The sequence below is a fragment of the Girardinichthys multiradiatus genome, chromosome 19 (assembly GCF_021462225.1).
Source record: "Girardinichthys multiradiatus isolate DD_20200921_A chromosome 19, DD_fGirMul_XY1, whole genome shotgun sequence".
Lineage (NCBI taxonomy): Eukaryota > Metazoa > Chordata > Actinopteri > Cyprinodontiformes > Goodeidae > Girardinichthys > Girardinichthys multiradiatus.
Window position 1 is genome coordinate 41,000,116 of NC_061811.1, and position 14,167 is coordinate 41,014,282.

The 14,167-nt window shown below is 39.6% G+C and overlaps 1 protein-coding gene across 2 annotated transcripts in view; it reads left to right on the forward strand.

Annotated features, from left to right (window-relative positions):
- Positions 1 to 11,044, forward strand: part of LOC124855164 (neuronal PAS domain-containing protein 3) — a 613,876-nt gene extending 602,832 nt beyond the window's left edge. For both annotated transcript variants that reach the window (XM_047344770.1, XM_047344771.1), the window contains exon 12: positions 5,407 to 11,044. In XM_047344770.1, coding sequence (XP_047200726.1) covers positions 5,407 to 7,004 — 1,598 coding nt within the window. In that variant the 3' untranslated portion in view covers positions 7,005 to 11,044. The remainder of the gene's footprint in view (positions 1 to 5,406) is intronic.
- Positions 11,045 to 14,167: the final 3,123 nt, after the last annotated feature.

Below are 14,167 nucleotides of genomic sequence, written 5' to 3' on the forward strand. Positions count from 1 at the left end.
ACCTTTTTCGGATGAAAGCAAATTCTGCATGTCATTCGGAAATCAAGGAGATTCTGGAGGAAGACTGGGGAGAAGGAAATGCCAAAATGCCAGAAGTCCAGTGTCAAGTACCCACAGTCAGTGATGGTCTGGGGTGCCGTGTCAGCTGCTGGTGTTGGTCCACTGTGTTTTATCAAGGGCAGGGTCAATGCAGCTATCTATCAGGAGATTTTGGAGCACTTCATGCTTCCATCTGCTGAAAAGCTTTATGGAGATGAAGGTTTTATTTTTCAGCACGACCTGGCACCTGCTCACAGTGCCAAAACCACTGGTAAATGGTTTACTGACCATGGTATCACTGTGCTCAATTGGCCTGCCAACTCTCCTGACCTGAACCCCATAGAGAATCTGTGGGATATTGTGAAGAGAACGTTGAGAGACTCAAGACCCAACACTCTGGATGAGCTAAAGGCCGCTATCGAAGCATCCTGGGCCTCCATAAGACCTCAGCAGTGCCACAGGCTGATTGCCTCCATGCCACGCCCCATTGAAGCAGTCATTTCTGCCAAAGGATTCCCGACCAAGTATTGAGTGCATAACTGTACATGATTATTTGAAGGTTGACGTTTTTTGTATTAAAAACACTTTTCTTTTATTGGTTGGATGAAATATGCTAATTATGTGAGATAGGAATTTTGGGTTTTCATGAGCTGTATGCCAAAATCATCCGTATTAAGACAATAAAAGACCTGAAATATTTCAGTTAGTGTGCAATGAATCTAAAATATATGAATGTTAAATTTTCATCATGACATTATGGAAAATAATTAACTTTATCACAATATGCTAATATTTTGAGAAGGACCTGTATGAGTATAAAAACATGAATATATGGATTCAAAAAATAGACAATTGATAACACTTTATTTCTAAAGACAGTCCAAAGACAACTCAATTATGTGAGCACTAAGCTTATTATTCATCTCAGCTTTTAACCAAACACTCTGCTGCTTGTAGCCTTCAACCTCAGACACAGAACTGCAAGGCTAAAAACTAAGAGGGACAGGTCCTTTCAGTCTGTGGCTCCTAAACAATTTGGCTCTGCAACTCGTGGACTCATTTAAGACTGTTTTGTTCTACCAGGCTTTTATGTTATGAATTTATTGTGCTTTATTATGCTTGGTTTATAACATGTGTAACTTAAATGTGATTTATATTGTACAGCACTTTATGTCTGTGCAGTCGCCCCCACTTCGCCAAAGCATGCACAGCTTGGGACAGTCCCAGTACCCCCTTCTGAGTTGCCAAGCAGTTTTCCAGAATTTTCTTGAGGCCAACCAAGAGTCTCTCTATAGCCTCTCCAAATTCCTCCTATGCTCGAGTTTTTGCTTCCTCAATCACAGAAACCACAGTCCTTCTGGCCACCTGGTACCTATTAGGTGTTTTAGGAGTCCCAGAAGACATGTCCCTGAAGACCTCCTTCTTAGCCTTCTATCAGCCTGACAGATCTACTGGTGTCCACCAGTAGATCCTCTGGTTGCTTCCATGACAGGCACCAACAAGTCACAGCCCCCAGATTTTCAATGGAGGTCCTAAGCATGACCAATGCAGATTCCATTTCCTTAGTTAAAGATTACTTGAACAGGTACCCCCACCAGACATTCCCAGCTTACCCTGTTGGGGTGCTGAGGGTGTTTACCAGGTCTGTCCGGTATCCTTTCCTGCCACTGGATCCAATTAACGATCAGGTGGGGCCAGCTCTGTAGCACCACAGGTCTGATGATACTGTTACTAAATCAGTTATCAACCTTTGACCTAAGATGGTGTTGTACCAAGTACACATATGAACCACCATGTCCTCAAAGATGGTGTTTGTTATGCACATCCTGCGCCTCGCATAGAAGTTCAATAATAAAACACTCAGAATCGCTCAGATTTAGATCAGGTAGGCTGTCCTACCCAATCATACCACAGGATCTGGTCACCGTCCAGAGACTCCAAGAATGCTGGGTAATCTAAACCGCTGTCTGGTGTATAAGCACAGACAGCAGTGAGAGACTTAAGTCTTGCAACCTTAATGTGCAAAGAGCTAACCTTCTTCACTCCACAACCTCAGAGTAGCACTCAGCCTTACTCATCAGATCTAGCTCCTTACCCACCAGTGAGTTGACATTACCCACCAGTGAGGGGAATTAGCACAACAAGGTCCTGCCCTCACCTGCCAACCAGCTTGCATGGCATCTGATCCTAACGTTCCTCTCTATAGGTGGTGGGCCAACATGAAGGAAACTTCTTGTAGCTTCTTTGTGCTAGACCCGACCAAGACATAGGAAACCAAGGGTCAACCAAGAGCCTTCAATCCGGCAAGCTCCCCCTAGGCTTGGCTCCAGGAGGGTGCCCCGGTCTCACTAATCTGGATGAGATTTTCCTGTATTTGTGGTCTGCTATTTCATCAGAATATTCTAATTGCTCTTAGTCTGACCCCTCTCACTGAGTCCAATTTGCCATCCAAGACCCTACCAGGAGCTGAAGCTCCTGACATAACATTTACAATGATAAAGGTTACCAAACATTATCTACACAAAGCAGATAAAAACAACAAATATAATTTATTTTTAATTAAAGCCTTAAAAACGGTTGTCAAACATAACATTTTATGAAATCCAAGCATTCTAGACAGTTTAAATCACTTGACTAGAAACATAGAGTAAATCTGCTTAAACCAAAACCTCCAAAACCTCCTTGTTCAGAAGTAAAACAACATGCCCTAAACAATATTGTTGAAACATTACTTTGTTGCAGCTACTGCTAAGTGACATAAAATTTGCACATTGTAAGTGAATTCAAACCAAGACAGCCCATCCATTTTGAGCATAATACTATCAAATCCTAATGCTCATGTTGGCACAGTATAACTCAATGCCAGCTGGTATTTTTGCTGGAGGATAGAGATTCTGGCACGGATGCCAGCTGCAGTAGGAGGGAGCCAGCTTCAGCAAATGTCCAACAGGCCCAAGGTCCTCCGACTCAACATGTTCGAAAATGAAACAAATGCCCTTTGACCTTTCTGTAGTTAGATGGAAATGTTTACAAAGAGAACCTGAGAACCTGTTTTGTTTACAGCTGCTAATGCAATAGAAAAATACTCCACCATAGATTTTTTAAGCCACAAAAATAATATTCCTTTGTTTTGGTTTGAAATCCCCCCCTTTCTTCCCACCATGCAAAATTTAGTTTTTATATCCTGTGTTTGCAAATGCTTATAAAATGTTGCAATACTTTGGAAGTCAGATTGAAATAGTAGTCGAAAAGATTTAAAACTGCTTTGCCTCTTTGTAACTCCACCGTCTCTCTGTTATGTAAGCTTGCTTCAGTCCACACCTGACTTTGTAGACATTATTTGAGTGATGTTGCATTCTAAACGTGTTGTCAGTAATGTAAGTAAATAAATTACACAGGAATGTTTCCCACTCAATCGGTTCTGCTTGAAAAGTACATTTATTAAAGACAGAAGCTTCCATCCAGACAAAGTGATTCATTAGGGGTTCCAAACAGAACTAACTGAGCTCTCGTTTGTTTATGCTGGTTTTATATGTGTATTCTTTGCATGTAATTGGCAGAAAGCCAACAAGACTAAACAAAAACAGATGCTGATATTGAATATAGCAAATACCAAAAACTGTTCAAAATATGAAAAACCTGAAAAAAAAAACATTAAATACTCCAAGGTTTATAATATGCAAGGGTGACCACATGTTCATCCACTATGGTTCCATAATGTCCATCCATTCATAAACCCATCCATACATCCATCAATCCTGAGGTTTGTGGGTTTGATATCCATGCTTGATACGATACATAAAACACAGTGCAACAAACAAAGATTTGACATGATTTATGTTTGAATCACAATTCAGGCAGATTTTGTGTGTCTTAATTTAACTAAATACAAAACATTTGAATTTGATGCAATATGATGTTCTAAAGTTCTAAAATCAGCTGTTTAGACATGGAAATATTTCCCCTAAAACACACAAAACAAAACCACTATGAAAGAGCATGTTTGGTTTGGAACTTTATTGACGGTCCTTATGCAAACCACCAACGGCAGGAGGAGGGAGCAGGCAGAAAGCAGCTGCCAGTAATCAGACTACTTGCATCGGACCAAACGGAAGGAAGAACCCGCTGAATTCGCGGAGCACGAATGTCTAATATCCAACCTAAAACTAACTTCACTGCGGTCAAAAGTCCACGGTTTAGTACTCTAATGTCATTGTCCTTGTTCTCATTATTGCCATTGCTGGGATAAATACTTCATCATAAAGCCCAAAATTTTAACTTCTTCAGACATTGGAGCTTCACCATCCAGACAGCAGCATCTCTCCTCTCTGCTTCTCCTGCCACCCCCATCACATCAGAACCCCTGAGCCTTCCTTTAAAAGTTCTGGCTGGGCTGTGGTCCAGATAATTATCCCAGTGGATTATTTTATACATTTAAAAAAGGATGTTATTGCATTTACAATAATACCAACATTATTTGTTTTTATTTATGATTCTATTCTATTCTATAATAAGTTTTTCTTGAACTAAATCACAGATATAAACAAAATGGAAGAAATAAAATAAACGCAGATCTGAAATGTTGATGATTTTGGACAAACGTCTATTTTACTAAAATACATTTTATTAGTTGCATTTTGAGCCCACTTCTGAAAACGTTCATCCCAACCATATATTGAAAGTGATGCTGTGAGATGCAAAAACCTACTTTTGAAGCACAAGGTGATGTGTGGAAATGCCTAGATTTTTTTTCACTCTTATGCAACAAAAGGTTTTTAGTATGATATAAATATATATTTGTCTCAATGGAAGTGCTCGCACTTTTTGATGATCAGATAATCAATAGATCTGATTAGTGCCCCTGTGCTGCTGCCTTTCAAGTAAATTTATACTGCAGTAGTAAGAGCGATCTCAGTTTTCTATATATTTTTCTGCAAAAGGACTTTATCTTGAATATAAATACCAACAGAATTTAATTTGTCATATGATGTCATTGCTATTCCAAGGTTACCTTCAGGAATAGATTAGCGTCCTTATATATAAAATCAAGGAGCTGAGGAGGGTTTTTATTGTTTGTTACTGTTATTGTTAATGTATGTGTTTAATTAGTTGTGTACAACACCTATGTCAGTTTATAAAATATTTAATGATTTAAACCTTCAGGTGAATTGTAGGTGGATCCATTGAATCCACAGAGTAATATAGCCCAAATAAAAAACAAAATTATTACATTAGAAACATCAGTTAGTCGGACTAGATAAAGCAACACTGTAGTAGCTGGATATATCAACATATATTCATCTTCTTGTTTAAATTGTTTTTCTGATGTTTCTTATTTTAAGCATCATGTTTTTTTTCTTTGAACAGACAATGAAAATGTAAAGTCCGAGGGAAAGTCAGGCCACCAAGCAGAACACAGGGAAGATCCAGAAGCAGACAGCAAGCATCAGCAGCAACCTGGCCAATCACATTGCTCATCCGAGGAAATAAAGAACCACGATGGAGACAGTTCAAGTAACCCTGAAAGTCAGGACAGCGATGAGAGTCTTGAGCCTTCAGATGGAGAACAGGAGCCGGAGCAGGAAGTGGCCCGAGGAGAGGGAGGAGGACTTGAAAGCAGGTTGGGGAGATTAGCTGGACTGGGAGCATTGGAAGGACTTAATACCATCAGTGGACTGGGTAATTTGGGAGGGCTTCATATTAAGGTAGAGCACTATGGAGAAGGAGAGGATGAACTCCACAGCTCACAAATGTCCTCATCAGAGGAAGATGAGGATGTTAATGAAGTAGAAGATGGAGGAATACAAAAATGTGATGATGCTGGTATTAGTAGCAAGCTTCAGAAAAGGCGGAAAAGGAGAAAAGTGCAAAAATGGGATGGATCACGAAGCAGAAGGCTTCGTCTGTCCCCAACTCCACACAGCCCCGTAGCAATAGGCAATTCTACACCACAGGCCAATCCCTCAGGGACCACCTCTGTCACTTCCACACAGCTTCTAACTTCCTCTGACTCCCCAAACAGCACAGGGGCTACATCCTCTGTCCTGAAAATAAAAACAGAAATGGTAGAGCCAATAAACTTTGACAATGACAGCAGCATCTGGAACTACCCCCCGAACAGAGAGATTTCCAGAAATGAGTCTCCATATAGTATGACCTCGAAGCCTCCTGCTCCAGGGAATCACGAGACTTTCCCATCACCACAGGGCGGTTCTCTACAGGTAGCCATTCCTGACTCAGTCCTCACTCCTCCTGGGCCTGATGGGGCAGCAGGAGGATTAAGAAAGCCTCCTTACAATGGAAATCCTGCCTCATCATCTTCTTCCAGTGCTACAAGTTTAGCTCCTCCGTCCAACCCTTCCTCTGTTGGCCCCCTTTCACCTCCCCTTTCTGCATCCCCTCGGGAGAAACAACAAGGCACTCCTACAACCTCTTCAAATTCTTCCTCATCATCCTCTTCATCTTCAAGCTCCTCTTCTTCACTGCTGTATTCTGGTGATCTTGAAGCACTTCAGCGTTTACAGGCCGGTAATGTGGTCCTTCCGCTGGTTCACCGGGTCACAGGAACACTGTCTTCTACCAGCACCACAGCTCCACGTGTCTACACGACTGGGACCATAAGGTATGCGCCAGCAGATGTCACTCTAGCCATGGCACAGGGGAACCTCCTTCCCAATGCTGCCATGAACTTTGTCGAGAGCTCAGGGTTTGGTCTGGACCCTAAGACGCCTATGGAGATGCTCTATCATCATGTCCACAGGCTAAACATGTCTGCTGCAGCAGCTGCAGGCCCATTTGTTGGATCCCCAGCACCCACAGTTGGTAATGGCACCTTGGGAGGCCAGATGTCAGCTACAGCCAATGTTTTTACCACAGCAGAGGGACTTTTCTCGACACTACCATTCCCAGTATACAGTAACGGGATCCAGACTACACAGACAACTCTGCAAAGAAAGGAGGACTAATAAAATACATCCAAGACCGCATTACTGTGTTTTAGGAATCAACAACTGTATCTAACTCAAAGACTACACTGTAGTAAAAATAGTAAGAGAGAATTTATCAGGATGGAACAGCACTGTGTTTCCAAGAAGAAACAAAGGACAGGGAATGACAAACATACTCTAGCACTTTGAGCAACTGAGCTTGTGGAAGACATGGATGACCATCAAACACACAACCCTTTTCTATCGGTTTTCTCTATCATCAGTCTCTCTTTGCTTCCATTTAATGTGGTCTGCAACTTTTTTCTCTTAAAACAGATGAACAAAAAAGCAACAATCTTTACTATAAAGAATTCCTTTTTGCCTACAGAGAATTCATGTTGCCTAAGGATTCCACTGGAGCCTGAAGGGATCATTTTATTACATCACTTGTCTGGGTTGCAACTTTATGCTGTGTTGATTGTGTATACTATCAGGAGGTTGGTTACAGGTATTTGTGACACAGAAAATGCATTGTGCCTCTCTTCCTTGTGTTTCTTGATGTGATCAAGACAAAAGAAATAGTTTTTAACCTGAGAGGAGAGAGCAGCTGTTTCAGAGATAATCTTTTGACAAAAGGTTTTTGCGAATGTTTCCTGGTTGAGAGGACAGTAATTAATGCTTTTTCCTCCTCTATTTCTTCCTTTTTATGAAATATTCTAGCTCAGATGTAACTTTGGAATCAAACATACAGAAAAAAAGCAATTTTACCCGGGCAATGACCTGTGAACTATCGAATGTTACTACAAGTTTCCTCGTTTATCTGAGGAGTTTACCTACAGGTCTCACACCCAACATAACCTCCACTACATCTAATCTCATCTCAGTCTGTCAAGATTTCTTCCTTTTACTTGGCTTATCAGACCTTAACTTTCTGTCCACATTTTTATCTGGTTATTCTACAGATTTGTGGTGCTAGCAAATGTCCAGTTACCCAGATTCAGCTGGCTGATGTGGGTACTGTAAATTGACCCCCCAGCTTGTTGTTAGACTTATTATCACTCCTTTTATTGAGGAGGGAGCATTTTAAAGTATTACTAACCTTCAGGAATATCAAAATACAGCAGCTTCCTCACCATGTCCCCTTCTGATCGAGCAGGACACAAGGGGCAGCTGCATATGATAATGTGGAGTTGGTCACTGGATGTTTAAGCTGTATTCTGTTCTTTTTATTTTGTGCATTTGATAAGTGAATCACTTTTAATTCCCATTGAGACTGAGGCTAAATACCTAACATTTCTTACCTAAAAAATGAATGTTGACAACCTTGACAGGATCTTGTTTTCCTGTTTCTTGGTTTGTTTTCTCCTTCTCCTAAACCAGAATCACCTCCACAACATTTTTCTCAGCAATCCACTCTCTTCCATCTCATCACCAGAACCTGTGATTAAAAACAACATATCAACAAGGAGATTGTAATAAAGACATGCATTTTCAATCAATCTGTCAAACAATCAATGTACAAGGGGAGTAAAGTGGGATTTTGTTTTGTCTAGATGAACAAAAAAAAGAGAAAATCTCTCTTCTTAAAAAAAGTTAAACTTTGTTTTTGCTCTGGTTGTGTCCTTCTTCTAGCCTCCTTTGCCAAAAAAAAGAAATGCGAAGTTCACACTTTTGGTGTTTTAAAAGCACTGTGATTATTGCTCATTTGTAATTTTCCTCTACTTTTTTGGTAAAAAGAGAAAAAAAAAACATACTAAGTAATAAATCAAACTGTAATAAGCTATCACAATGTCAATCTTTTGAAAGTTGACAGTCCTGTCTTTACCATCCCATCATCTTATTATCCACTGTGATTAAGTCGTAAAAACGTGTTACCAATGTGTTTAGTGTCACTGGCTGTCAAAACATCTTTCATGGCAACTTCTCTGCGTGTGTGTTGACTATATGCAGTATATACTGAGCTACCGTAGCTGTTTTTGTCCTTTGTCTTCTCTGTGCTCTATCTCTAGTGTGGGGAAGGAGAGGAAGCGGTTTCAGAGGGAAAAAACTGTCTGTTGGATGGATTCTATCCCAAAAACTGACAACTCTGAGTCTCTGCCTCCTCCTCCTTCTCTTCCGTTTCCCTCTATCTGCAGTCTTAGTGAAACCAGTGGAGGTTGTGGAATTTCGTGTTTGGTGGCCTTTGCAAAAAAGAAAAAAAATGGCAGTGTCCACCATTTAATTTTTGCTGCTTCCTTTTTGTCTTTGTAAAATTGCATTTTTATTATTTAATCTTTCTCTCTTTCACTCGACTGTTGCTTTTTGCTGTTGTGTAGTCTTATTCAAACCTCTTTATCTTGTTGTCTTTTCTCTCAGAGATGAAAAGAATATTTAACTAGCTCAAAGGTTTATGGAGCCATGTATTTGCCTCCAAGGAATTCTGGGACAGGTCTCATGCTCTTGCATACAAAAAATGTAACAAATATTTATACTATTTAAATTGTCTAGAAAAAAATATAATTTACATAATTTAATATAAAGTATGTCAAGGAAAAATCTGACGGATTTTAAATGTACTCCTCGGTGAAGATTAAAAACTATAAAAGCCTTGACTGTGAAACATTTTCCCAGACTTCCTGGAGGTGTATTCTGTGCATTGGGTGTATTTCAATGGTTCGCACCGAAACCTCTTGAACTCCCATTAAAATTTCTCTTTGGAGATCGAACCAACTTACACAAGAGTTTCGAGGGATGCGGAGAAATTCACAATTGTCTTTCAAGAGACAATAAAAAAACAATTTTAACAATTTCTATAAATATTAGAAGCAGGAAATCTTTTCTCACTATAAATCTATTTTTATAGGTGTTTTGGAACACTGAACTGCATGTCTGGTAGTTTTGTCCAAGGCGTTTACTGTGAACGTTCCAGTTTTGCTTTTTCTTATTTTTTAGTCCAATGGTTGTAATTTCCTTGTTTGTCTTTTAATTTTTTTTTAAAGTCTGTAAAGTTCATTATGGGGCTAAAATGGAGGCCTTTTGAAAGATGATGGTTTGCTGGAGTATAGCAGACCCCCGTCATATCTGGAAAAATAATCTGTAGTGTCTTGTGTTTGTTATGGAGAATCATTGTCTTGATATTAACACTACAAGAGTCTTAAAACAGCAAATAAAGCAAAAATAAAGAAATTACACATACACAACAGTACTTTCATTTAAATCAGCCAGGATTTTTTGATTTGGTACATTGTTTATGGCTGAATGTTAAGATTTGTCATTTCAGGAGCATTTTGTTTACATGCTCCTCTGGGTTTAACATTTTCTACTTATGATGGATTTAAAGGCAAGGGAATGTTACAAGCATACTGAAAATATGTTATTGTTAGTAAGTGGTCAATGGAAGACATATCACAAATAAAACCAGGAAATACACCCAAATGTAACCACAACCAAACAGCTGGTTCAAGCTGTTTTACTGTTTTGTGTTTTTTGTCGAAAAATGAAAACTTTGCTGGTGATTTTAAACCCTAAAAAACCTTAATCACAGCTGCTGTCAAATACATAGTGTTTAAAACTTTCAAATATTGAAAAATCATCTCATTTACATGTAAAGAAACTGTCTGTGTTTTTAAATATTTCTTGTACAATTAAACAGATTCTTTTATGAGGAACCTCGTGCCAAGTAACTAAAATACGGTAAAGCGGGAGTCTCTTATTATCAGTGTTAACAGTGTTATAAAATTCTAAATACAAACAAATTAAAATATTAAAAAACAGAAAACTATGGTATTATGGTTTCTATATTTGTGTATATTTTTGTTTCCCTTGTAAAGGGGCCAACAACTCATGACAAACTGATGCTAACTGTGAGTGCCTGGCTAATTTTTATCTTATTTTGAAACTACATTTTCATTTATCATAAATAACGCTGCAAATCAAAAATGTACATGTTTCATTTTTTATAGCTATGTTCTTTTTTTAAGTTGACTCGATTCTCATCTGTTCAGAAGAACATGTCACTTACATGGTTGTCTTTCTGTAACCCAGTTTTGACCATCTTGCAGTTGCCATATTCATAATAAAAGGTTCTATTAAATTGGTTACCAGATTGCATCATTTCTTCTGTTTCCACATTTAGCCATCTCACTCCTCACCAAACTATTAATTACTCCGCTCTCACTAAAATGCAGGTTTTTGTTGTCTTCCGTCTCCTTCATGTTTTCTGATTAATGTGTGATCAGCAAGGCAAATGGAGTTCTGACAATCAGGCAACAACTAGCAAATAAAGAGGTAGTAATAGAACATAATATCCAATTCAAACCTGTACCTCTTAGAAAATATTGATTAGAATCATGTCAGTATCATGTTCAGTATCTCATTTTGCTCTTGGTCTAAAGGGTCAGAACTGTTCGATGATCTTGGTAAACAGCAAACATCCAAAATCATATTTCCCCAGATTAGGGAGACTGGAGACCTTGATTGATATTCACTAGATATAGTTGGACTGACTTCTGCACACTTGGGTTCCAGTACCCAGCTCCTGGAGAAAAGCTGGATTTTCTCCTACTGTGGAGTTGCCGAAGGAAGAGAGATGATGGGCAGGTGTCAGGATGCCCACATGCAGCACCTCAGCATTGTAGTTCTCCTGTGAGTAAGAGGGTCACTTCATTTTGCCTTTAAGTTATGAGCAGGAAAGTTCTGAGTGTTATCGGTGCTAATGCACCAAACAGCAGCACAGATTACAGTCTTCATGGAGTCCATGGAGTCCATAATGCCCAATGATGGTGTTATCTGAGGCATGTGCTTGAGAGGAAAAGCATCCCCGTACTGCGCTCTTTTGTTATATTTATGAATTTGCTGCATGCATGGTGCATATTACAAACAGTAATGTACGAGATTTACATGTTTTTCTGTGTTTATTCTGCTCTCTGCCACCATTCCGTTTCACTAGAGAGGAATTTCTAAACATCAGACAGTCCTCTCTAGACATTTTTATCCATTTTGCATTGACCCAGACTTCACTGAGATCTTGGCTGTCAGCACAGTGGCTTTCTATAGGTTTTATGGGAAATTTAGACGAGGTACATGTGCAAATCTTTTTATTCTGCACTGAGCAGGCTGAAAAACAGCTTGCTCAGCTGATAAAAACTGGGGAGGAAAAAACTGCTACATATGGATCGAAATGTATCTTTTTTTAATTTAATCAAAAACTAATTTCAATTAAAAGAAATGTTTGATTAAAACTTTTTAAATTGCAATGCAATATTTTATTTTTGAAATTAAGCCTGTTTTTTTTTTATTCAAATGATTACGAATCTCAGACTTTTAGTTTTCAGTCTTTGGTTGAAAGAGTATCGAGAGCATGAACATCCTGGGTGGGCCCTTAGGAGAAATGATGCAACAGGTGACCCTAATGGTTAGAGCTAACTAAACCGACAGACTCTGATCCCTTCCACATTCAAACTTCACCCCAAACTGCAGGTCAAGGCTTCTATGAGTTGACATACTAGGGGAAAGCAGGTTACAGACAGTGAGTGATAAGTAATTTTAACAAAATCCCGAAGTTCAGCAGCTATGTAAACAACGCCTCTGCTTTATTTGCTTCTCTGAAGCTTTCAATATATGTTGTGTGCCATGGTCCAGCTTATGATAGAATGCTGGCTAACGCTAGCATTAGGTAAAGTTCATAAATAAGACTTGTAGCCTAATGTTCGTCTGCCATTATATTTAATCAAATAATTACTGCATTTTTATTGAGCTTCATTGAGCGTGACAAAATGCCGAATTTAGCGGGAGGCAATATGTAATGCTGACATGAATCCTTCAGTCAGCATTACATGCCATCCAGGGGCTGGATACAAACGGCTGAAATGAGCTTCCTCCACAGGATGGCTGGGCACTCCCTTAGAGATAGGGTGAGAAGCTTGGTCATCCAGGAGGAGCATGGAGTAGAACTGCTGCCCCTCCACAGAGGAGTCAGTTCAGGTGGCTCGTGCATCTATACCAGATGCCTCCTGGATGGGGAGGTGTTCCAGGCACGTCCCACAGGGAGAAGGCCCAGAGGATGGCCCAGGACACGCTGGAGGGACTATGTCTCTTGGCTGGCCTAGGAACACCTTGGGCTCTCCCCCGGAGGAGCTGGAGGAGGTATCTGGGGAGAGGGAAGTCTGGGCATCTCTACTAACTCTGCTGTTCTTGCGACCTGCTCCAGGATAAAGCGGAATACGACGAACCGAAACTTGTTTTTTAGAGTAGTGAAGGCTGAATTGGCTTCTGGAGTCCACTTGAATTGAACCTTGGTGGAGGTAAGTGCTGTGAGGAGGACTGCAGTTTGGCTTAAGTTCCTGATGAATCTTCTGTAGAAGTTTGCAAATCCTAAAAAGTGCTGGAGTTGTTTTTGTGAGTCGGGTATGGGCCAGTCGAGCACGGCTTTGATCTTCTCACGATCGGACCGAACCTGCCCACCCTCCAAGATGAACCCCAGCAAGGTGACTGAAGGCTGATGGAACTCGCATTTCTCCACCTTAACGAAGAGTCGGTTCTCTAGGAGAACGAGAGAATATTGTAAAGTCGACTCGCAGGCAGGGGTGCTCCAGTTAATAGCTCAACGAAACATTACACAAGCATATTTTATGCACTTTACCTGATGCTAATTGGGACTGTAGCAAACTATACAGACAGATTCCGAGAAGCAAATGAAAGAGTCTGTCCTCATCAGTTGTGTAAGAACTTTCTAATTTAAAACAAAAAAAAAAGATAGACATCCTTAGCTGTTGAACCGTGGGATTTTGAAAAAGATTACCTACTACTTTTGGGTGTTCCTCATTATGTTCTTACCTGATCCAGATCCAACTGGGAATGCCAACTGTGTCCCAAGTGTCAAGAAACAGAGTTTAGGATCAATTAAGAACAATTTGCTGAAGCAGATAATCACACATTTTGTTGTATTTAGAAAAAAACCTTATCTAAATTTTTGCTGACAAAATGTGTTCTTAAACTAAGAGATATTTACTATGGGGCAAATAACTGTGCTTCTTTTCTCATCTATGTAAATGACCTTTTTAAATGTTACACTCTCATCTAAGTGGTCCACTCCTGAGGTTCCATGGTCTTTATTTCTTACATTTCAAAAAAGGAAACTTGTATAAAGTTGATTTATTTAAAACTTAGTCAAACAATAAGATCTTAAAAACACATTATCATGGTTTTTTTAACAGATCTGACCC